The sequence below is a fragment of the Antedon mediterranea genome, chromosome 10 (genome assembly GCF_964355755.1).
Source record: "Antedon mediterranea chromosome 10, ecAntMedi1.1, whole genome shotgun sequence".
In the NCBI taxonomy this organism is placed as follows: Eukaryota; Metazoa; Echinodermata; class Crinoidea; order Comatulida; family Antedonidae; genus Antedon; species Antedon mediterranea.
In genome coordinates this window covers 18335224-18358858 of record NC_092679.1, presented here as the reverse complement: position 1 = coordinate 18358858, position 23635 = coordinate 18335224, and the positions used below count along the sequence as shown (strand labels likewise).

The 23635-nt window shown below is 32.6% G+C and overlaps 1 protein-coding gene across 1 annotated transcript; it reads right to left on the bottom strand.

The window, feature by feature from the left end:
- Nucleotides 1–13323: 13323 nt before the first annotated feature.
- Nucleotides 13324–22262, bottom strand: LOC140060628 (nucleolar and spindle-associated protein 1-like). Its single transcript, XM_072106920.1, has 9 exons — nucleotides 22090–22262; nucleotides 17025–17099; nucleotides 16797–16877; nucleotides 16299–16680; nucleotides 15803–15996; nucleotides 15611–15685; nucleotides 14920–15199; nucleotides 14663–14788; nucleotides 13324–14484 (listed from the first exon to the last, which is right to left on the bottom strand). The coding sequence occupies exons 1-9, from the start codon at nucleotides 22171–22173 to the stop codon at nucleotides 14324–14326; spliced, it is 1458 nt and encodes a 485-aa protein (XP_071963021.1). The 5' UTR covers nucleotides 22174–22262; the 3' UTR covers nucleotides 13324–14323.
- Between the last annotated feature and the right edge of the window lie 1373 nt (nucleotides 22263–23635).

Here is a 23635-nt window from a genome sequence, read left to right as displayed (position 1 = left end):
CTATAGCCATTTATCACTGCTTCCAACCTTTGTTGTTTTTCAACCAATCATCTAATATTTCTCTATAATCCCGTCGTCGGAGAATCGTTCCATCAATCTATCTTCCATCCATTATCATTGTCCTTCCTGGCCTTCTATCCCACCTTGAAAGTGACATGTGACTCAGTTATCTACATTCTACATCCATAAATTAAACTGTTTATTGCTTCCTCATAACGTATGGATGCAATCAAGGCTACACAGTGCAGACGACTTCCACAGGGGAATAAGTTTGAAAACGCCCCGATTACAAAGCGAAGCAAGCATTTATTATTAGCTGCTCTTTCAATCGATCGATAATAACTTTCTTGCGAAGTGAAAGAACTAGGTAAGTACTGAAACTTATACAACAATTGTTAACATATTTTTAAGCCTAGTAATACGTTTTATAATTTAAAAGCAGGGTTTACGGTCATGTTCTTAATGATGTATCTTCTCGGCTACGAAATACTGTAGCATGACAAGCGGAGGCAGGATAGTATTTAGTTTAAACCTCCGCGTTCGTTTCCATATTTGGTAGTCGGGCGGTGTAACGATGTAATTATCGTAAATTTTACCGCGAAGAAACCACTATGGTGTGTGTTTTAAATTCAATAAACAAAAACGCAACTGGAAGCTTTATAAATAGGCTGAGATGACTTTTTCATAAATAGGTCACCGAATGGTCAAACCCACCGTCACTCACAGTCTGGCCACCAGGAAAGAAAACAGAAACTATCCAGGGAAACTACACACTTTTTTTTTACATCAAATTTGTTGTTTGTCGTCTTATGATTCACACGTTTTATGGATATATGAATGCTATTTTACTATGATAATATAATAATAGCTAACTTTAAAAAAACAAAAACATTTTAACCTTTAATGAAGGGAAGGTGACAAATAATTGATACCAATTCTTATACAGTGTATGTATATTTATATATAATCATAACCAGTTTTTCGAAACATATTCATTTTTGTGCAATTTTAATTTTCCAATATTACACAAAAATCAAATACTTTACACACAAAATGTGTAAATATTGACAAGAAAATGCACCAGCACTTTGTACACTGCATAAATTATTAATAATCTGATTCATAAGAATCAACCAATCAGAGAGCTTGATACAGATCCATTATAAAAATTGCAATATGATTTTAAATTTTAGTAATTGTAATGTTCCATATGGATAAATAGTGTATGAGGACACTTAAAAGGAATTTACATTGAGCTGTGTGATACTCAACCTGCTAAGAATGCCCTTATTATGTATGATGAGAAAACCTTATTATAATTATAAATGACAGCTGGTCTAAATTTACTTAAATTTAAATAAATTTAAATTTTATTCATATTGCAGGCTGCCCTCATTAATTTTTTTCAGCACATATTTTGTTAAATAAATGATATTTATAAATCCAAAGGCAAATTACTGAAAATAATGACAGTGCTGTGGGTATCAGTGGCTGGATTTCAATGGAGATACAAAATAAAAGAATCTAAAACAGCCAGTATAATTAGCAGAGCTTTCGGGCAACACACAACATCTATAAATTAAATTTATAGATGTCATACATAAATAAAACTATAGCCGATAACAGCTTTTTTTATTATTTATGTTTTAGTTTTTAGGCTAGTTAGGGACACAATTAATCAAGCTCTTTTGAGTTTTTATGTGTTTCCTTTTCATCTTTATTTTATGTTCTCATATATTGTTGTATATTTTCATGATTGATGATGAATAAAGAATATTTGAATTTGAATCCTCCCTACCATCAACAACAACAAAATAATAATAATTTTCATTATTTGTATTATCAAATGAATGTCAATGCAAAATAATTACCACCATGCATTTCATATTTGTATAAAAATGAGTGTAAAATATTGTAAGAGTGCATCTTTGTACGTGCCAGTATTTGAGGTGGGAGGGAAAAGGGATCAAACTGTTCCAAAAAAATAATGTGACCCATTTCCCAATCAAATAATCAATATCTGACCTCCTTTTAAATGGATACATTTATAAACTTACAATTAGTGAACTAAGATCAATAGAAACTTGAGATATCGTTGACAGCCAATCAACTGCACAGGATCTTACGTTAGATACAAACAATTTGGTTGGCATGGAGACCAATAGTAAATAGTATTTTTGATATCGGCTGGCGCGAAGGTTACCGAGACAGCTGCAAGCCGCTTTAAACACTTGGATACAACTGATAACGCTGACGAGAGTGTGTGTACACGCACAGAGCATAGTGTTCGGTTTACTGTGTGCCTATACAATTTACTGCTTTTGACAAACCATTCTTTTTCAATATCATTAAACGGTAAGTACACACTATTAAATTTATATTATTAGAGCTCTAATAAAATAATGAAAGCATTGAACCTTACTGATAGATAGGCATATAAACTTTAAATATGTAGTTGACTTAATTGGTTCATTAATAAATACCGGTCAATCATCAATGCTTTCAATTAGTTATGTATATCAACAGATAAAGAACACAATTTTACAAATAATAAAGATCACTATTGATTTTTAACTCTGCAATATTCTAGATAATTATATATTTTTTTTATTGAAATTTTAAGGCAATATCAAAACTTGCCTTTTTTTAAATTTATAAAACCACCCAAGTTTGTATAGTTAGAACAAAATGTAGGAAGTGAAACCAAGAAATATTATTATAAAATGTCTTTTTGGAATATTTGCTATTCTGAAAAGGCAAATATTAGCTATTATTTATTTATTCATTCACAATACAATTAATCTATTACAGTTCCAACATTTTGTTTACTCTTTAAACCTGTTTATGCAATTATTTCTGGCTGGAAATATTTATTTAGCTGCCTCATAAAAATAATTCTACATTACTGCAGTAAATAAAATGTAGTTACTGCAGTAACTGACAGTAGAAATACTTTATTGAAATGAATAGCAGTCACTAATATATATGCGATGTGTTGTACTTTAGCACTGTAGAATTATAAAGCAAACATCTTTTATTTAAACCCACACATACACAGTATCAGTTTGTTTTATCTTATCTTGTTGTCTCAATAAAATTGTACCAACATAAGTGGGTGTGATGATTATACTAACATGTTAAATTGTGAACTTCAGATATTAAAAAAATGCTATCATCCATTAATGTGTCAAACATTTGGTAATATGATTCTGAATTTCAGACTTATTAAAAAAACTAATATCCTTGAATTTATAATAACAATATATATTATTTAAAATTATAATATTGGGAAGGTGATTAAGTTACTGTAACATAGAATTAAACATAATACTGTCAACATTTAATTGTTGAAGGAACCTTTTGTTATAAATTTATGAAATAATGATATTCTAGCCAATAATATTGTTATAGTAAACAATATTGGAAGATTGGGTTTCAGTTGATTGGCGGTATTCCTTATGCAATTTGTTGCTATCACGACAACAACTATTGGAATAAATGGGTGTCTTTTTTTACAATATAAAAGAAGATTGTTCTTTTTCTCTTTATCCATACAAAACATATCCAATTAACTATAAAATAGCATCAATTATCTAAACAATGGAAGGAGTGTGTAATATAACGCTGAACAACAATGTTTTAATAAAATTGAATTTTACGTTTTTTTCTACAGTTTGAGTTGTCTGTCTTTGCACCTTTTCTTCTCTTAACCTCTTAACTGCACTAATTTTTCAAGATGGGAGACGGAATTGGTGGAATACTATCAGCAATTCTGTGGTTTATTGTTCTAATATTTCTTGCATGGCCTATTGGCTTTCTTGTGGCTGGCCTCTACATCTTAGTGATGCCATTTGGAGTCTGCATGAGCTTTTGTGGAGAGATCTCTGAAATGCTTCAAAAAGTCTTTGAACTTCCAAAAACTGTGACGGAAAACATGGTCGCACAAAAAAATATATGCGACAAGTAAAATGTTTGGTGTAAAACGACAGTATTGGTTTGTAAAATGTATGTATAAGGCCAGAACCAGAAATTAAAAAGCTCAATTTTCATTTCATCTGTTCGACATCATCCATTTTTTACACCGATTTCTCCCTCTTACAAGGGTCGTTTCATTGTTCTTTCCTATCTTGCGCATCATTATCTCTTGACTTCTCATTTCATTTTCAGGCATCTTCTCAACCAAGACTCTAGATTACAAACTCTCTTCATTGTTTCATCGTTTTCATAATTTGTTTATTGTCTATTTTTCCAAAAATTCATCTTTTTTTTGTCTCATCCATAAAGTTGCACCAGAGCAAGGATTGAATATTATATTTGATAATGAATAAAGAATATTTTAACTTTAATGAGTAATAACAAACTATGTGTGGATTTGTTGAAAGGGCATAAGTTAGGTTAGATGTATATGCCTACAAAATAAATTAAAATAGTAAATTAAATTTTATAAAAGACATTTTTACTAGTTAAATACAAACTATTTATGTATGATGTAATAATTGTCTTTTTCAATTTCTATATTTAGAATGACCGCTTGACCTGTGATCATAATGGCTCCTGGTTTACTCGGAATATTTTGGTCAATTTGCTGGGTGTTGATTTTGATCTTCTTTGCTTGGCCTGTTGCATACTTTATTGCCGGAATGTATGTCTTCATACTTCCGTTTGCTGTGTGTATTAGTATTTGTAAGGACTTTGGAGCATTACTTGAAAAGATCTTTAAATTACCACAAACATGCGCTGAAGGTATAATGGGTCAGAAACCAGTTTGTGGGTGAAAAAGGTGCAACGAAAGTAGGCCAAGAACATGAACAAGTGGGACATATTACACCAAGTACTGCAGTTAAAAATTAGTGAATATAAAACCCTATTTGAAAACCAGATTGGACAGGAAACTACATATTGAAAGACCACACTATACTAACGACCATGAAGGAAAAAATATTTGTTATTTTTTCCTCCATGGTACAACATAGTGACAGTGCATTGACTGAAACAGAAGACAATACCTAACTAATGTAGTTATAGTTGAAATTTTTTAATAAATGAAATTGTAGTATTCATGTGCTAATTATTTGTCAAATTTTCTATGCGACATTAATTTATTTAAAACAAACTTTTTCTTATTAATGTAATAGTGACGATGGAGAATGTAAAAATTCTCAATATTATAATTTGTTATCTTATAATGAATTGAGTTTAATGTAATAAAATGAATTGATTTTTGAAAACAAAGTTTGAGTTTGTATGTTCATATAGGTATATACCTCCATGGTATGTTAGTGTGTTTGATAGTGTGTGTTTAAATAAATCTGTTCTTGCTGGAGACTAGTAAGGGCAGTACAGTCAAATCTTAGCAATATTAATGATATGCTAGAGTACTTGTCATGTTAATCTTTACAAAAACAAAGTACACTATTTTCCTGTTTCCTGAATTAAATGCAATCACAGCAACACAATAGGACGAGAGTAGCAGGCAGCTCCAAAGTCATTGAAGCGTAAAGCTCCTGTAAATATTGTAGTAATGTAAATATATGGTCTTTGATATGATAAGACACAGCTTGAATCTATGTGCGCTTGGTTACCACCGATAAAAACAAGAGCCCTGCCTACCTGGTGAAATAGAAAGTACTGTGACAGCCTGAGTTACCGGTTCTATTAAAAATTACTGCAAGAAGCAAGTTAGTAAGAATTCTAAGGTAAAGTACCAACTTATTATACCACCTACTGTAGTTTAATGTATAATACTGCATGTGTACTGTATATAATAATCTAACAAGCTGTACCATGCCTTATGTTTGCTTGCTTATCAATGGGTGTGGTTTTGATAATACTATTTACAGCTTTAGCATTGTTGAGCAGTGCAAATTCTATTGACTGCAGGTATTAGTGGTAATAGTTGGGGATTTGCTCTCATGGACTAAAGCTCTGCCTACATTATCAAACTAGTTTGACCAAAAAAATGTGATTTTGCCCAAATATGGTAGTGATACACCCAAATATGGTAATGTTAAGACATCATCATGTCCATATATGGGCACATCACTTTTTGTCACATAAAGGTTGATAGTGTAGGCAGAGCTTTAGATATGTTTTAAAATGCTCTCATTTAGTATTATCTGATGAGCTACGATCACTTGGTCTACTCTTCTCTTATGATATAAATCTATTTAACATGGTATTTTTTCTTCCTTTATGTAGATCCTTAATTGTTCTTATATTGTATTTCTGCCTTCCATCTAGTAACAATATTTCTCTTGCATTAACTACTAATACTAACAGCATGGGCAATGGAGTAGCAGGCTTTCTCTCTGCCATCTTGTGGTTTATTGTTCTAATATTTCTTGCATGGCCAATTGGCTTTATTGTGGCTGGCCTCTACATCCTTGTTATGCCATTTGGCGTCTGCATGAGCTTTTGTGGAGAGATCTCTGATATGCTCAAAAGAGTTTTTGAACTTCCAAAAACTGTGACGGAAAACATGGTCCAACAAAAACCAATATGTGACAAGTAAATGTAAAAGAAAAAACGGCTCAGTACTGGTAACAAGGTATATATAATATAATCTTTATTTAGAGCATTTTTATTTATAGCTATATGGCTGAAAAATACTTGACAAAAGTTTTCAAACTTTATTCTTCCTAGTACCATTAAATTTCCAGAAAATGACTTTGAGACAGTTATTGTATGGTGCTATAGTAATATATATTAAACAAGCATGGAGAAGTCTGGATGTAAGACCAGCTGCCTGTGCCATACTGCTTCTATCCTGCATACTTGTCCTTCTGAAGAGACATAAAGCTGTTGGTCCTGTGTACATACATCAAAATAAAAAAACTCAAAAATAGTAGAATTGTTTCCCAGGGTGGTTATGCTTCTGGACTGGGTCTGCACTGAAGAGGTCACCCAATTTAAAGAAGAAATAAATTGAATAACTCCTAACTAATAGATACATTTTGATTTTCTTTTCTAGACAAAACCAGTGACCTGCAACAACTATGGCAGACGCAACCGGAATTCTCTGGTCTATTTGTTGGATACTTATTCTGATCTTCTTCGCCTGGCCCGTCGCATTTTTCGTTGCCTGGCTGTACGTTTTCATCATGCCGTTTGCAATCTGCATGGATTTCTGTAAGGGCATCAATGAAGCTATTGAGAAAGTCATCAAACTTCCAGAGATGTGTGCCGAAGGAATCATGGGTCAGAAGCCAGTCTGTTCATGAGTCGAAACAAAGATGCTGGACAATCATACATGATGCCAAAGTTACTATAGGAACTATTTAATGTAGAACTGCAACTGCACACAGTTAGAATTATACACTATTTTATACAGAAAACAGAACAGAATATAGTGCATGAAGTTTTACTGTAGTACTGAAGTACGCTATAGGTAATAGAGACTCTGGGCACTAGTACTATTCGGTTTATTACGATTCAGTTTTCAATGTAATTTTCTAATAATTATGTATTTTGTATAAATGAAATTTTTTAAATTATATACAATTTCCTAATTTAATAAAAAGAAAATATATATTGATCTTTACTACAAAAAGTCTGTTTGTCAGTAAATCTCAAAAGAAGAAAATGTTAGCATTACGAACTCGCAGATCATTTTCACCAATTGTTACCTCAACAAAAAATACCTTGTTAAAAAGACAAATGGTAAATTGATCTTTGAAAAGAGTTTTTGAACTTCCAAAATCAGCAACTGAAAATATGATCTGACCACCAATTGTGAAAATAAGTAAAATATTGGGCTGGACATTTGATAGTCTTTAATCAAGACAGCAATTTGCGAATAATCATTTGTTACATTTAAAAAAAAGCAATACAACTTTTAGAAGCAATAGCTGTTGTTGATTAATCAAGCACAACCAACAACATGTTGCATATTCATGGGATCTGTGCCAATGTCAGAAGCTGGAGATTCTCTAAAACCTATTCAGGAAGGATAACAAGTATAACAATGTATCCTTAAAAACACTAAATGATTGTCATTGTGATTCCTTCCTATGCAATTATACACATATCAGAGCTTGTGATTGTCGCGTGGAAGACCATCATCACCACCAAAAAAAAGTATGTAAATCATTCTACCAGTAAAAAATATATTGTCTTGCTTTTATTCTTTTACCATATGTTGCAAAATTACTTTTTGTATATCACTTTTGGACCTTTTGGCTTGGTATTGGTTTGACAGTGCATTGCCTATACTCTTGTATAGGATATAATAGTATTAAAGAACAAAACAGCAGTAGTAAAGGAAAAGGCGTATTTGAGTATTCGTGCAGAACAAACAGGTAAGTTTATACTGTATTTTGCAAGGCAATCTAACAACAGTATGCTGAGGTTCCGGAGATCAAAGGGTTTATCTGTGGCTGCGACACAATCAGTTCCATACCCCTTAACAGACATTGCAGGCTGCATTGATGTAAACTGTAATACAGTAATTTTGGTATTTGCCACAGTCGGACATATAACATCTTGGCAAGGCGAGCTCAGTGTCCTGTTGTTTGATTGCCTTGATTTATGGCACTTTTGGGAAATACAATTTAAATCAATTTGTGATAATCAAATCCAAAAGGCAAATTAGTATTAGGCCTACTGAATATAATCTTTATCTGAATTTTTACCTAATAATTAACTAAAACGGATATAATTAGGTTAGGTTATGTGTTTATTATTGTACAACTAAATTTAGAAAAGAAGGTGGAAAGACCATATTGTCATAAAATGGCCTTTTATTAGCAATTTCGCTGTAAAAAGTTCATGAAAGTGGCACTTGGTGAACATGGAGGTCATTTGTCCTGAAATGACTAGATTATTAAATGCACCTATTGTATGTGCTCTAATCAGATTTCCACAATGTAAATCAAAGGATCTAAATGCCTTTTTCTAGAAAAAAGTTTCTGAACAATTGAATAAAGATAACTAGTTTCATTAGCCAGTGCTAGGGAGATTTGAGGTCACCTACCCTAGCTTCACTCTGACAATTACAAAGGTTGGGCTAGCATCACCATTTCATTTTACAATTTCTATGCCCTGAGCCCCAGCTCTGATTAAAAAATCGAGAATCCTCACTGATACAGTAGCTATTGACTTCACACATGAGCTGGTGACACTTAAAAGTGTTCACACACTAGCCGGTGACTAAAGTAAGTTAAGAAAGGATCTGGATAAATACTAGTTACTGCAACCATAGATAAATTCCAGAATTATGTTATCGACTCTAAATAGAAAAAAAAATACTTATGCACTATAGAGAATGGCATGGTATTACAAAGCCTAGTTAGATATTAAAACAAACATATATGTTTACAATAGTTATGGGTTAAGCACTTGATAAAAAATAATAATGATAAAATGAACTTGTGATAACTGCCGCTCACAAAATAAGTTAATTAAAAAATATTAATAAATAAATTCTATAGTGACATTGATGAGTAGTCCTATGTTTATTGTTACACTCCTGTTAAATTATTTCACTTAAGTAAATGTGTAAACAAGGCCCAATGGAGCTTAGTAAGTATTTACTCTGAATTAAATTAGAAATCTGGACCAACACTATATTCCATTTTGATCCACCGAATCAATCTATTTACTGTACCTATTGGGCATAGTAAATACATACCGCAGGCCAACATTCATATATAATTTTTCGTTTTCATATTTCAATATTTATCTATTTTTTCTAGACACCCACAAGAATGCCTGTGACTCCAATTGGTTTAATTCGCGGCATTTGCTGGCTGTTGATCTTAATATTCATCGCTTGGCCGTTGGCGTCTTTCATCGCGGGATTGTTCATCGCCCTGCTACCGTTTGCCGTCTGCTTTGAAGTCTGCAAAGGCATCAGTGATTTCCTCGAGACGCTTATCAAATTACCATACACAGTGACAGATAATATGAGAATAATGAAGCCACTATTTGAATAGGGCCCCATAACTGAATAATTGGCAATACAACCTGTATTAAGATTTTATTATGCCACCTGTATTAAGATTCTATTATGCCACCTGTATTAAGATTCTATTATGCCACCTGTATTAAGATTCTATTATGCCACCTGTATTAAGATTCTATTATGCCACCTGTATTAAGATTCTATTATGCCACCTATGCGGAACTTACATTAAAAACACAATACATGTGTTAGGCCTATTGTACAGTATTAGACTACATCTACAGGAATATTATGTATTATAATTATTGTATTAAAACAAAAAATATTTTTAACACATTTTTTTTTAAATCAAATTTGTAAACCTTGATATGATCATGATCAAATGATCATATCAATTACAACTATTTTGACTGAGGATATGTTATATGGTTATCAATAAAGTACCTTATTTATTTAAAATCAAATCTTTGGAATTCGTATTTATTTTTCATTATATATCAAAACCACTGCCCTTAAATTTGGGTAATATTTTTAATGTGATATTTACTTTTTCAGATGAATGTAAAATATTTGAACGAACATATACTTTGTAGAAAATCTTTTCTTTTTTGCATCACTCAAAGACACATGACATTTTAACCTACTGGTGTTGCTGGTACAAGTACTATGTTCTCTGTATAGGAATGGAGTAATAATTCTCTATATAGAAAGACAAAAGCACTATTGTATAGCTTTGATGATATTAAAGAAAGCCTGCCTTAAATTGTTTAATATTAACTTATGAGACTAAATAAAATCTATCCCTAGGGCATCACATTCAGTCCTTTATGGGTTGACCTTTAAGTAGGTCACACCAAAACATACAATTCTGGTAAAATTTGTACAACAAACGAACAAATATAGATAAAATCTTCTACAAATGCTTTACCCTGTAATTGCCATTTACTATCTGTTGAAACAAGATTGTTGTCATAACTTTACAATTTCAACCAGCATAATTTGCATGTGACTGACTTAAATTTTAATGGTTTCTGTTTTAGACCATAGAATTTGTTTGGAAAACAGCAGACAGCTCCTTTGAGATAGATATAAATGTCTTTAAATTATATTTGGTTTGTTTAAAAAACCATTCAATAAGAGGCCTAAACAAAAGGTGAATACTGTGAAGTTTTAGAGAAATTGAACGGAAATGTGTATAATTAAAAAACTTATATTAAAATTAGACACAGAGAAAAGAAAAAGATAGAAAATCCAAGATTCCTACCATCTGAAATTCAGTTTAAAATAATGGATAAATATGCTAGTCTTAAAATGTATATATATATAAATATATTTGGTAGGATTTTTCTGCATATCAATATTCTGGGTTTGAATCTTAGTTAGGGTGGCTTTTTCTCATTCTTTAATTCATTTCCACTCCAGTCATTACTTGCTTGTAAAATTAATATAGCAAATATACAGCCAGTAACTGCTGTAAAGAAAACGTTGAGACCTAAAAAAACAATTTACGACCAAGAGGTGAAACCATGGAGGCAAAACCAAGGAATATTGGGTAGGGCAGGCCTACCCAATATCCGACTGTAATTGATACACATTTATTGTAATTTTCCTGACCTTATGGGAATGCTAGTAGACAGTAGAACCTCCTGATTTCCTGTACAGTCCAGTGGGAAAGGCTCTAAGAGTTATAATACAATACTGTTTAAACCATTAGTAGGCCTCACTGTTCTAATACAAAGTCTAATTTTTTGTACCAAGACAGATATTTAACTAAAAAACAGGTATATTGCAATAAGGATTACATTTTAAATAGTGTTAAAAAAAGGGAGCAATTTGGAAAGGGCCATGAGAAGTTGCTGGGGTTTGTTGTTGAATAGTCAGGGGGACCTCTAAAAAAAATGTAGAGGCATCCTCTGCACCAGTCATGGTCAATCAATCTGTATTTTAATGCCAAAACATCGGTTGGTTTTCACAAATGGTAAATTGAATTTCAAACAGTTTAAACATCATAAAAATTTGCTAAACCTAGTGAAGTAAAAAACTGTTCTAAATTACAGTAATTACCAGTACAGTAGGTCAATTTTGTAAACTCTACTTTTTTTAAATTTTCAGATAAATTGTAAATCTTCCAACAGAATGGCAAATTGCGGTTGGCTATGGAGTATCGTCTGGTTGATCATCTTGCTGATCCTTGGTTGGCCGATCGGAATTCTCTGCGGATTGCTTTACGGAATATTCTGCGCCTTCCCACCATGCTGTGGCGGATGTCAGGACCTAGCGAACTTTCTCCATAAAGGGGCCGAGCTGCCTCGTACATGCGCTCAGAACATGGTCTCTCAGAAATCTGGCTGCTAGGGATATGTTCAGTGACACAAAAAGAACGGGTTCAATATTTCCTAAAAACTCTGATGTATGCCATAAATTCTTCCAATTTATCCAAATATAATAATAGGTCAACTGAAGTATACGTTGGACTAACTAACCAAGTCGCACGAACCGTATGAAGTAATAGACAAGATAACAAGTCATATGTGCATGTGGCATTCTACACATCCTCCCTTGATTGCCATAGAGATGAAAAAAACAACACATGGAATTAATTGAAATTGTGTATGGAACTCTGTTTGTGCACGTCATTGGTAGAAAAAGTTCAAATTCATGGAAACCAGCTTTTCAGTAATATCAGTATTCAATTGAAGTCTTTCTACACAATTTTCCAACAAATAATTTTTACGTTAACAACATTTTGTATCTACCGTATTGTAGGTGTATAGGAATTAGTATTGTTTTGGTGTTTAGAATAACTACTGTAAAAACATGTTTTGTAGTTTTAAAAAGGTACTATAGTATATTTATGTAATATTTATAACTATTTATACACAATATACAAGAAAAAATGTTATATCAATCCATTAAGGAAAAGTGCTCTATTTGACATATAATACATTTTTCTCAGAATCTAATAATTTATGTTTTGACCGTACATAATTTCTATGATTATCCGTTTTAAATATTTTTAGTGGTAAATTGCATGGATATAATAATAGACGTACAGTGTATGAGCGTGTTTTCTAAATGATTTTATTTGTTTTAATGCATTGAATTGTCATTTTCTGTGGAACAGTAATTTTTATATGAAATGGTGCTAACCTCAAACATTTAACATGAAATGCAGACAGATTATAATTTACTTTTACAAGATGTAGATTTTCTGTTGTAAATTTTAATTTACATTGTTCATTTTATGTAAATTTTTTTATGATTTCTACATAATGTATGTGTCCATATTTTGTTAATTAATATAAGTAGAAGGTACAAAAAAATAGGGAAATAAAAAAATAAAAACCAAAAAGTGCTTTGTGAATTATGTTAAACTATTATAAGTATGAAGGGAAAATTAAAAAATACAAACCAAAATGGGCTTTGTTTTACCCTTTGCATTAAGGATCATATATTTGGCAACTTTTTATACATGAGAAGTGTCGACTGATAGACAAACTACACAACAGAGAAGAGTAATACAGATTGTATACAAAATACTTGAGATATTAAGCTCTGTCTACACTTTGTGTGACAAAAAAATGGATGTGCCCATATATGGATACGATGTCATACCACTACCATATTTGGGCACATCAGTTTTTTGTCACATAAATACAGTTTTAGCTGTGTTTCAACAATCTAAGTACTAAGGAAGAGTAATAAAAAAGAATTTATAAATGAATCCGCAACAAGTCAAAGTATTTACAAAATGTCACATAAAAGATAGTGTCAGTTAAAAAATCATACACATTTTAAAAGTTTAACGGTACAGTACCGTAGTCAGAAAAATCAGATTTTCCAAGTATACTGTACAGGTTGTTAAAAGGGCATTGTCAATTTTTAACTTTAAAAAAAAAGAAGTTAAGAAACGTCTGGTAGAATGAAAGCATGTAGTTCCTAGTTCACACAAGTAGATTACCTTTTATGATACAACTCTACTCATTTCAAATGCATGATTATATCAAACCAATTTTACAAAATATAAACGAAAACAAAAAACAACTTAGTACTAAACACCGAAATTAAACAAAAATATCTACACATATGTACAACTTGATGAAAATATTGAAATATATACGGTACAGTAATGTATATAGTGAGCACTGTATGTATAAACATGGACCTGCCAAATGGCAGATGACAAGATAGTATCATGTATAAAACAATAAGCCATAAAAAGGACAAGATCTTTGTCGGACCACTGACCTGGGAGTTTGACCAATTAATTGATATTAGACATTTAGAAAATTAAAATATTTAACACATCTAGCACCGTGCCTCAAACTTCATTAAAGATCAGTTTTGATTTTACACAAACAAATTTGATGCAAACCACAACACCAAATCCATTCGTAGTGTGAACACAACTTAAGTATACAATTAGACATCTATTCCTCTCCTTGCATTGATAGCCTTGGTCTTCCTCTGTCCTCTCTGCTTTGCAGCAGCTACTCTTCTTTCTGCCATAGACATCACTTTGGGCTTTTTTAGGTTCTCTTTTGCCTGCTCCTTTGTTAATTTCTTGTTATTAGAAAGTTTGCCTAAAACGAAGAGTTAAATAATAAATGTTCTTGTGGACATCTTAAAAAAATCTCTTACTTATACAGTACAATGACTTCAACACATTGAATTTTTATTTATTTTTTTTTTGCTGAGTCCAGAGTTGTCAAATAACTGGTTGGTAAATAAATATAAGGCATTTCTATTTTAAATATTTACCTTTGTATGGCTTGTAACTTAGTGGCTTGGCTAAGCTTGCTTTTAAATCAAATATTGACTTCTTGGCCGACACAGGACTTGGCTTCATATTGCCGGTTCCTTTAAGTGCAAAAGGCGTCATAGCAGCTGTATAACAAAAAGGTAAACATTTTAATACATACATATTAACATTCTAATCAAATTCATTAGGCCTATTAACATTTATAGCAACTTAGTTGGGGCATGATTTAAAATTGGTTTTACTTATGTTAACTTACATCCCATAGACTTGCGAGCATCTCCTGTTCCAACGGACTTCCTTGCGCTAGGAAGAAGTGACTTCCTGGTTCTGGCTACAGCCGATTTACGAGCACTGGCTCCAGTCGACTTGCGGGCACTGGAAAAGGTAGACTTGGTGACGGCACCTTTCCCTTTGAACACAAACACTGAGGTTGTTTTGGTAGTCTTATCAAATTTGACGCTCATGTTTTTCGTAGATACCACTTTAGGTACAAACACTTTCGGAGACTGGAAAGATGGTGGCGCAATTATTGATTTCTGTTGGAATAACAATCGGAAACTTAAAATAGCAATGAACCACACTAATGCTCGGTCTACACTATAAATTCAATGTAAAAAAAACGTGAAATGATCATATGGACATGATGATGTCATATCGCTACCATATTTAAGCTTATCACTACCATATTTAGGCACACTTTTTTTTTCAAATTAGTTTGAAAGTGTAGACAGGGCTTTACAATATTTGTGAATGTCCTTTTAGCTTGGTTGCCACTAGGACGCAACGACATAAGCGCAATGTAACCAATCACAAGCGATTTTCTATTAATAACTGTCACTTGTGGTTATTCAATTTCTTGCATTGCATTTTAGTGGGAACCAAGCTTTACTGTGGAAATCAATATGTAGCCTATATGTATATGTAACACACATTAATAGACCAATTACCTTGCTTGCGCTTGCAGGAGGAGTTTGATAGGCTTGCATTGCACAGACAACACTCTTGGTTCGTTCTGTCAAAGTCTAAACAAAACACAAAACATCATAATCAAAATAATTGCTGTCATCTTACTCGCCACTATTGTATTCCTTGTGTTCAGTGATATGAAACAGAAAATATGAATATAATTTGGAACGAACCTTAGCCTTTTTGACAGATGAGCTGAGCTCTTCGGTCCTTTTCCGCTTTCGTGCCAGATAATCATCAATTGATTCCATCTTTTCAAATTGTTTTTGGTGCAGTTTACTCCAGTCTTTTGTTGCTGATGATGTGGCCTTCTTTTTGCTTGCTAGGAACGCACTGAATCTTGGGATGTTTGTTGGTTGTTTCATTACTAGAGTAAGAGTTATATTGTGTGATAATAAATAAGCGTATTATTGTTTACAACTGGTAATGGCCAGCTTAGTAAGTAATATTTAGATTAATAATATATAGTCGAAAATCTTCTTTTGGGCGACACCCATATTAAGGGAAAAAAACTTTGAATAGGCAATACAGTATATGTTAACACTATGCACAACCGCTATTCAGGAAAAACCCTACTAAGGTGTCTCGAGGGTGTCCTATTAATAGTGGTTTTATTGTTAAAGATTGTCAATGCCAACAAAAATAGAACTTTTAGAACACCATACATACCTTTTGCAGGTTCACCATCTTTTGTTTTATCATTGGTAGTGGTACCATCTATTTTAACCTCGAATGTTGAGCGACGGACTTTCTTTTCTTCTTCATTTTGTTTCTCTTGTTCGGCTATTCTAGGCGACGTTCTACGCGATTTGGACTTCACTTCATTTTCAGTAATCCTGGGCATGTTTTTCTCCACTCTGCCTTTAGCCCCAGTTGATTTCCGTGGGTGAGGGGTTGCAGATTTTGGCATGTTAACTACTCTGCTGCTCGGGGTGATGTAGGTGCCAGTTTTTGGGGTAATAAAAGAGCTGGGGGTCACAAGACGAACTTTGACTGCAGATTTTTGAACTGGCGTTAACAAGTCTTTTACAACTGTTTTAGCTGGCACAACCTAAAGAAAGAAATTAATTGAGTGTGTTTGCCTCCATGATTTGTGACAGACAACAAATAGTGTACAACTACGATGACAAACAAGAGTTTGCAATCCTGTAAATTAAAATACTGTACCTCTTCTTCACTCCCCTGAGAGACATTTCTACCACGTTTGCGAGACCTTCTTTTTACTGCATCTTCACTTGTTTTTTCTTCCTAAAAAATGCAATTTTAAAAAAAACTTGAGCAAAGAAAACAGTGTAGACAACAATTTACATTTTATACTGCTTATTAAACCATTATGGCATTAACATCTAGAATTAAACAAAAAAGTATTTTTAATTTTTCTTTTATGAAACTTACATTTTGTTTGACCGTTTCATCTGCTGGTGGCGACCTGGCAAATTTTTCAAGGAGTGCGAGGATAATCTTGTCGGCCTATAAAAAAGAAGAAATTTGCAAGTTTAAAAAAATTTTAATCTAGCCTAACTAAAAGTCAATAAAAAATGCTTATATTGTAAACAAAAGCCTGGGCCTAGCCTATATTTTTTAATTTATTTAATTAAATTAATTTTTTAAATTTTAATTTATTCGACTTCTCACTAACTCAGTTAGTGAAGGATCTGGACCAACAGGTGGTAAACACCTCTAAAACGGTCCAGTCCCAATTTGCACAGTGGCTAGTGGCTAGCGGCTAGCCATAGTAGTACAGTATTAAATTACTAGTTTTAGGTAGGGGCCTACTGAACTGTACTAGCTAGGCCTAGAGGTCTATATACGAATACAGATCACTCCGGCCGCGCTTCACTCCGGCCGCGCTTCAAATCCGGCCGCGATTCATTCCGGCCGCGATTCATTCCGGCCGCAGCTATGGAGCGCCCAATGAGTCTTTTACAACCGAGACACGTTTTTTGTAGAGAATCAAAATAAACATTTGTAATAATACAGTATATTTTTTCTCTTTCAGGATCACAACAACATCGCAAGTGTTTTAAATTAGGTCTAATGCTAGAACAAAATAATTTATGTGTTTTATCCAATGTAATAGGCTAGTATATTAATTGTAATGTGATTAATTAATGTAATTTATTGCAATGTACCCTATATGTCATATTATTTTTATCATATATAAATTAAAATATAAAATCATTGTAAATTGGACTGTACAAAAATGATATATTAATTCTTGATACAATTCCAGGTAACATTAATTAGACGGATATTTGATTATTTGAAATAAATTAATTAATATTAGGGATACCGAGAGCCGACTCCATTTTCATTACCACGATTAAACAGCGCGCACGTTACTATGCGCGCAATGTCATTGACGCGGTGTTTTTTTACTTTGGTAAACACTTTTTATTAGGTAATTGTTCTGAAAATAAATTAATTATAAATATATCCTTTTGAGTATATATTTATTTACCTATTATTCTATAAGATCAAGTATTTTTTATTTCCATTTCATTCAACCAAAAATGTGAATATAGTGGTAAAAAGATCGTTATCGCCTAGCGCGTATAGCTTTTGTTTACTACGAAACCCTCGGAAGGCTCAATGACCTACCATTTCAACCTTATTTTTGTAGTTGAGCCTCTTATGACCTCAAAATGTTTTTTATTCCTACACCAAGATAATATAGTTCCACATACCATGTGCTTGTTACTAAGAAAAATATTAATTTTAACTGCTAAAAAAACAATTTTATCCCGATATGAGGCCTTTATGATTCGAATATTTCATAGTAACAACCCATATACCATAAAAAATATCCGTTTAGTCCATTTTTTAAATAATTTTTGAAAAATTCTGAGGGGCTCAACTACAAAAACGCCATTTTATGGTATGATGTCATCGCAAGCCAATCAAACCTCCGCATTCGACCGCTCCGCAAGACTCACGGTTGAACGATTTTGGATTCTCGCCCTTTGATTGGTTGACGCGATTCAACACACAGCGGAATAATTTTCTCGCGAGTGCCGTGAAGTCACATGGTGTCAGGCCTGTCCAATTACACAGGAAAATAATGCATTGAAATTCTTCGAACGAGGTTAAATAAACACTCTTTTTTATATAATAAATAAGTAATATCATATTTTATTGAATTTTACAATGTTGATATATAAAATATGTTACTTAAAATCGTGATTTTATATAATTATTTTTACGAAAAATGACTAGTTCATACAATTGTCGACTGAGGGCGCAATTTGTTTACATCGTTCGTGGCTAAAAACGATCATTTTCGGCGATGTTTTAAACCCTATATTTCGAAAACTACAAGTCATATTTTCATAATTCTTTCTTTATTATAATATTGATACAAAATACTAACAGGCAATGTATAATTTGTTTGAAAAATATTAACTTTTAATTTTACATCGTTATCCCTATTAATATTGTAAATATTGTTATTAACTATAATTAGTAAGTATGGGTACTGGCAAGATAAAGTGTTATAAAAATAAGGGTTTTAACTAATTTTTAATGTTAATAAATGTAAAGCTATAAAAATAAATGTACATAGAAAGAAATTAAATATTGTTATTCAAGCATTAATTAGACGGGTATTTGATTATTATTTTATTATTGAATTTAATTAAGTTAAGTTTAGTTTGAAAGAAAAAGCAGTTCCAACTTCTTTGAATGTTATTGTTAATGAAACAAGTAAAATTGTTGCTAATAAATATTCAACTAGTTCCATTTAAATTCACCAAGAATTTGTTATAACACTGAACAGTATAGAAAACGTAGATATGGGCGCTCCATACTAACGGCCCCTTTGCACAGGAAGTCGAATTGAATAGCGGCCGGAGTGCATAACATCGCGCTAAACTGATACGGCGGCCGGAGTGAAGCGCGGCCGGAGTGATCGGCTACCTCTACATACTACGCCTAATTATACTACTACTAGGCCTAACTAGTAGGCCTAGCCTAGGCTAGGCTAGTTAGGCCTATTCAAGCTATGCCTATGGTAGTACTCCGGTGTCCTGGCAACGGATTAGGCCAAGTTGAGCCGCCGCCAGAAAAACGTTATTTTCTATGAAACGCCAAATGCTAACTTTTGCCGGTGCTCGTTTTTTATTTAATAGAAGTTCTATTTTCATTAGGGATAACGAAGTTTATATATCACACTTTTTAGTATAGTATTAAATATTACACTTTAAAGAACTATAATATGAAAATCTGACTTGTACTTGTAGATTCCAAAATAAAAGACCTAAAACATCACCGAAAATGATCGTTTTTAGCCAAAAATGACGTAAACATGTTGCCCCCTCAGGTTAAATAATTACATAAAATCACCGTTTTTTAGGAAAATATTTTGTGTATTAAAATTGTAAAATTCAATAAAATATGATATTAAAAGATAGTAAATAAAAGATATTAATTATTTAACATCATTTTAAGAATATCAATACTCTATTAGTCTTTTGGGTAGGCCTACACGTCCACGCCAGACAAATATAGAGTGCACGGCATTTTTACCTTGAAAGATTAGGCCTACTTTCCTTTGCTGTGTTGTTTATGGTGGTTCAAACCAACATTGTAGTATGTAATTATATATTATTTATTTTCATGACACAATACACATAAAGACCATGAACTTGTACTAGGACACCGCTCTAATAGGTACGAGTCAAAAAAATTCAAAGTCAATATTTTAAAATAAAATTGAAGTAAAAAAATCAGAAAAAACACATCATTTTCAAAAATGTAAATTTTATTAAAATTGACCAACTACTTGATTTTATATTAATTTTTTAAGTCTTAATTTTAATCGGAATTTTGGTATAGGAATTGCTAATAAAATTGTGACCTTTTTATAATCGATTTTTTATATTTTGTATAAAACATGTACATCTTTTTACTTCATAGATTTTTTTTTTTATTTACAGAATGAAGCTTGCAAAATTTACATTATGCTAGTAACATCCCCTCCCTACCACCCCCCCCCCATATTTATTTACATTACCACCCCCCCCCCCCCCCCCCCCATCATGAGGAAAGAAAAGCCGGGTATGGGGTTTTATATTAATGTTCCATTTGATGTTGAATCACATTCAGTATATATAAATGTAAAGGATGTGTCCATTCTTCAAATCTACTACGTCATCAGGAAGTTCAGAATAGCCACTCAAAATCTGCCTATGTTTTCCTGGTTTTATTTCAACATTTCTTTTCTTTTTTTGCCTCATATTCAAACTACAGAAAATATTAAAAAATAAAAAACTGTTAATGTACTATAATATTATATTAATATGGTAGTGAAAAGGCAACAGTAAATATAAATATATACTTAAAAAATACTACCACCACTGTGATAAAATGTAAATCTATCATTGAAATTAAAATGGAATATTGTTACTCACCAATTATATACAATTAAAGTTTGTAAAAATACCTGAAAAAATAAAACAAAACCCATTAGAAATGGCTTGATCATGTGATCTGCAAATGCATGAATGGGCCAATCAGCAGCCAATTAAATGACGTCATGCGATATTCATTCTAAACTGTTTAAGCGTCGGATTTCAGATATTAGAAATCCACTTAAATCACCTATAATATGTTTATTATTTGTAATTAAAACTACACAAAATTATCTAATAATATTTAAGTAATCTTATATTTTGAATATTCGGACACATATCGTTAATTTACACTAAAAATATTGCCGTTACATTACTGTTACGAAAGCCGGTTTCGACTATCCCAATAAGCCTACCGCCGTCAGAGAGCACCCTCAGTGCTACAAGGTGGATCACGGCGATCGATCACATTCTACCGTTAATTATCTAATTGCTTTCATATTTGGCAGAAATATACCTAAATACATGAACTACTGTTTACCGTCATAATAATTGAATTTATTACTTACGCAATGCTAAAAAAAAACGACTTTTATTCGACTCAAATGTTCAAAACGCTGCCAAAAAATTTGACGATCACTGTTTGAAAAAAAAAAGTTTCCTGACCCAAGATTGAACTTTAAATGACCTGTCTGACATCAAATCCCTTAAATTAGCCAATGAAAACTGATTTAAAAACGTAAATTCCCAAAGGGCTTGTTGCGCCCACACGATATTTTGGGATCAAAAAAACAGAACCGAATTTAAGTGAGTGACGTCACAGATTGACTCGTACCTAGCTCTAATCACTACGCGAAATGTCGTAAAAGACGCGCTGGGCGTTTCATAGAAATTACCGGCGGCTCAACTTGTCGGCGGCCCAACCGGTCATATGCCCTGGCAACCTAGGCCTAGCCAGTACTAAGCCTAGTATAGTAGCCCAGTAGGCCAGTCTGGACTAGCCTACCCTACCACACTGCTAGCTGGACCAGCAGCAGCAGTCTAGCTAGCTAGGCTAGCCTAGTCTGCTCTCTGACTTTTGTTGTTGTTGTGGAAAATCATTATTCACATACCTTTAAATTCGCTTTCACCCCATTTTTCTTGGCTAATTTTCTCAACTCCGAATACTTCAATGATTTAAGATGATCACTATCCATGTTTCTAAGAATAAGTGTTCAATATTATGTCTTATTTTAAAAATAAACACGACGAAAAACGCTCCTTAAAAAGTAACAACACAACGGCGCGGCGAGTTCGAATTTGCGCCTCTTAACATACGATTGGTTGTTCATTTTTTAACAACTCCACTAAACATCCCTCTCTAAATAACTGTAGAGGGCAGTATTAACGATCTACGAAAGAGTTTGTGGTTCTTGATTTTACAGAAGGAGTTGTTTTCTAATTACGACTCCCTGATGTTCAAACCATGGATAAATAATACAAGTTATAACTTATTTTTCCATGGTTTTGCGATGGACGATTTTTTTTCCACAACGCGATGTGTTAAGATTGGCAGTAGTAAATCTCGTTTTACCCCTCAACACGTCACCAAAATCGACTCTCTGTGACTAATTTATATGGTCTGCTGTTCATAAAAAAAGATCATGTTATTGTTATACGGAAGGAATTATAAAGTAGTAATTATCTGTATTATATTATGTGGTTCACATTTGTTATACTTAGTTCAAATAACTTTATTAAACTTACATTTTAGTGACAAAGAAATAGAAACTTTACTATAACACATATACAATACTTACTTTTTGTGTTTACTAAGGCATATTTTGTTTATAGTTAGTACTACCATCTCTTTGAATCTGACGGACTGGAGTAAATAGATTTGAAAAGATTCATTATGATGATTATCTAGCAAGAAGAGGACTGTAGAGCTTGCTCATCCGGCCGTCAAAAGGCTAAAGTTCGTTTCATTTGGGGTGTCGGCTGCGCATGCAGTCGCTGCGGCATTCCAGTCCACTCTCAATTAATTAATTGATAGATCTTTCGTTCGACCGTCTGCTGGTCTGGAATGAATACAAATTACAACCAGACGTCACTTCCTTTTCTGAAGAAGGATATCATGCTTGAATGGAGTGCTGGATTAAGTCACAAGTTACACAACTCGCGAGAATAATTATAATGAATGAGGCAACAGCGGACTACTTTTGATTCTTCTTCTTTAAGAAAAAAATGCTGGTTTGATTTTTAACGAAACATTTTAAAAACCTTATTAATCAATGACTTATATTATTCAATTTCCGAAAGATTTCTGATTCTTTTAAATTTTTTTTTATAGTAATGAACATCCAGTGTGGCATCTTATTTTAGGCCAATTACATAACGCTTGCGGCTTGAAGAAAGAGAGTATATCTTGTACACTAATTAATTTGCATCTTTATTGAGATCCACCCACTAATACCCACAGTATTTTAATTTTTCAGTAATGTGTTTTTCATTTTATATTTTTAAGTTTGATGCAAAGTTCCGAGTTTCGGCACATATCATCTACCCATACTCTACCAGCGCCCTCTACAACGCTTACAACTTATTGGAATCTTCCATTTATGTTTGAGGAAATCTTTTTAAATAATGTTCAATATCAATTAAACATCTTATAATTGG

Coding starts and splice junctions, on each gene's coding strand:
- LOC140060628 (XM_072106920.1), bottom strand. CDS start 22,173: ATGGATAGTGATCATCTTAAATCATTGAAGTATTCGGAGTTGAGAAAA. Junction 15,997..16,298: donor AGATGGTGAACCTGCAAAAG/GTATGTATGGTG, acceptor CTCTTACTCTAG/TAATGAAACAACCAACAAAC. Junction 14,485..14,662: donor AAGTTACAAGCCATACAAAG/GTAAATATTTAA, acceptor TCTTCGTTTTAG/GCAAACTTTCTAATAACAAG.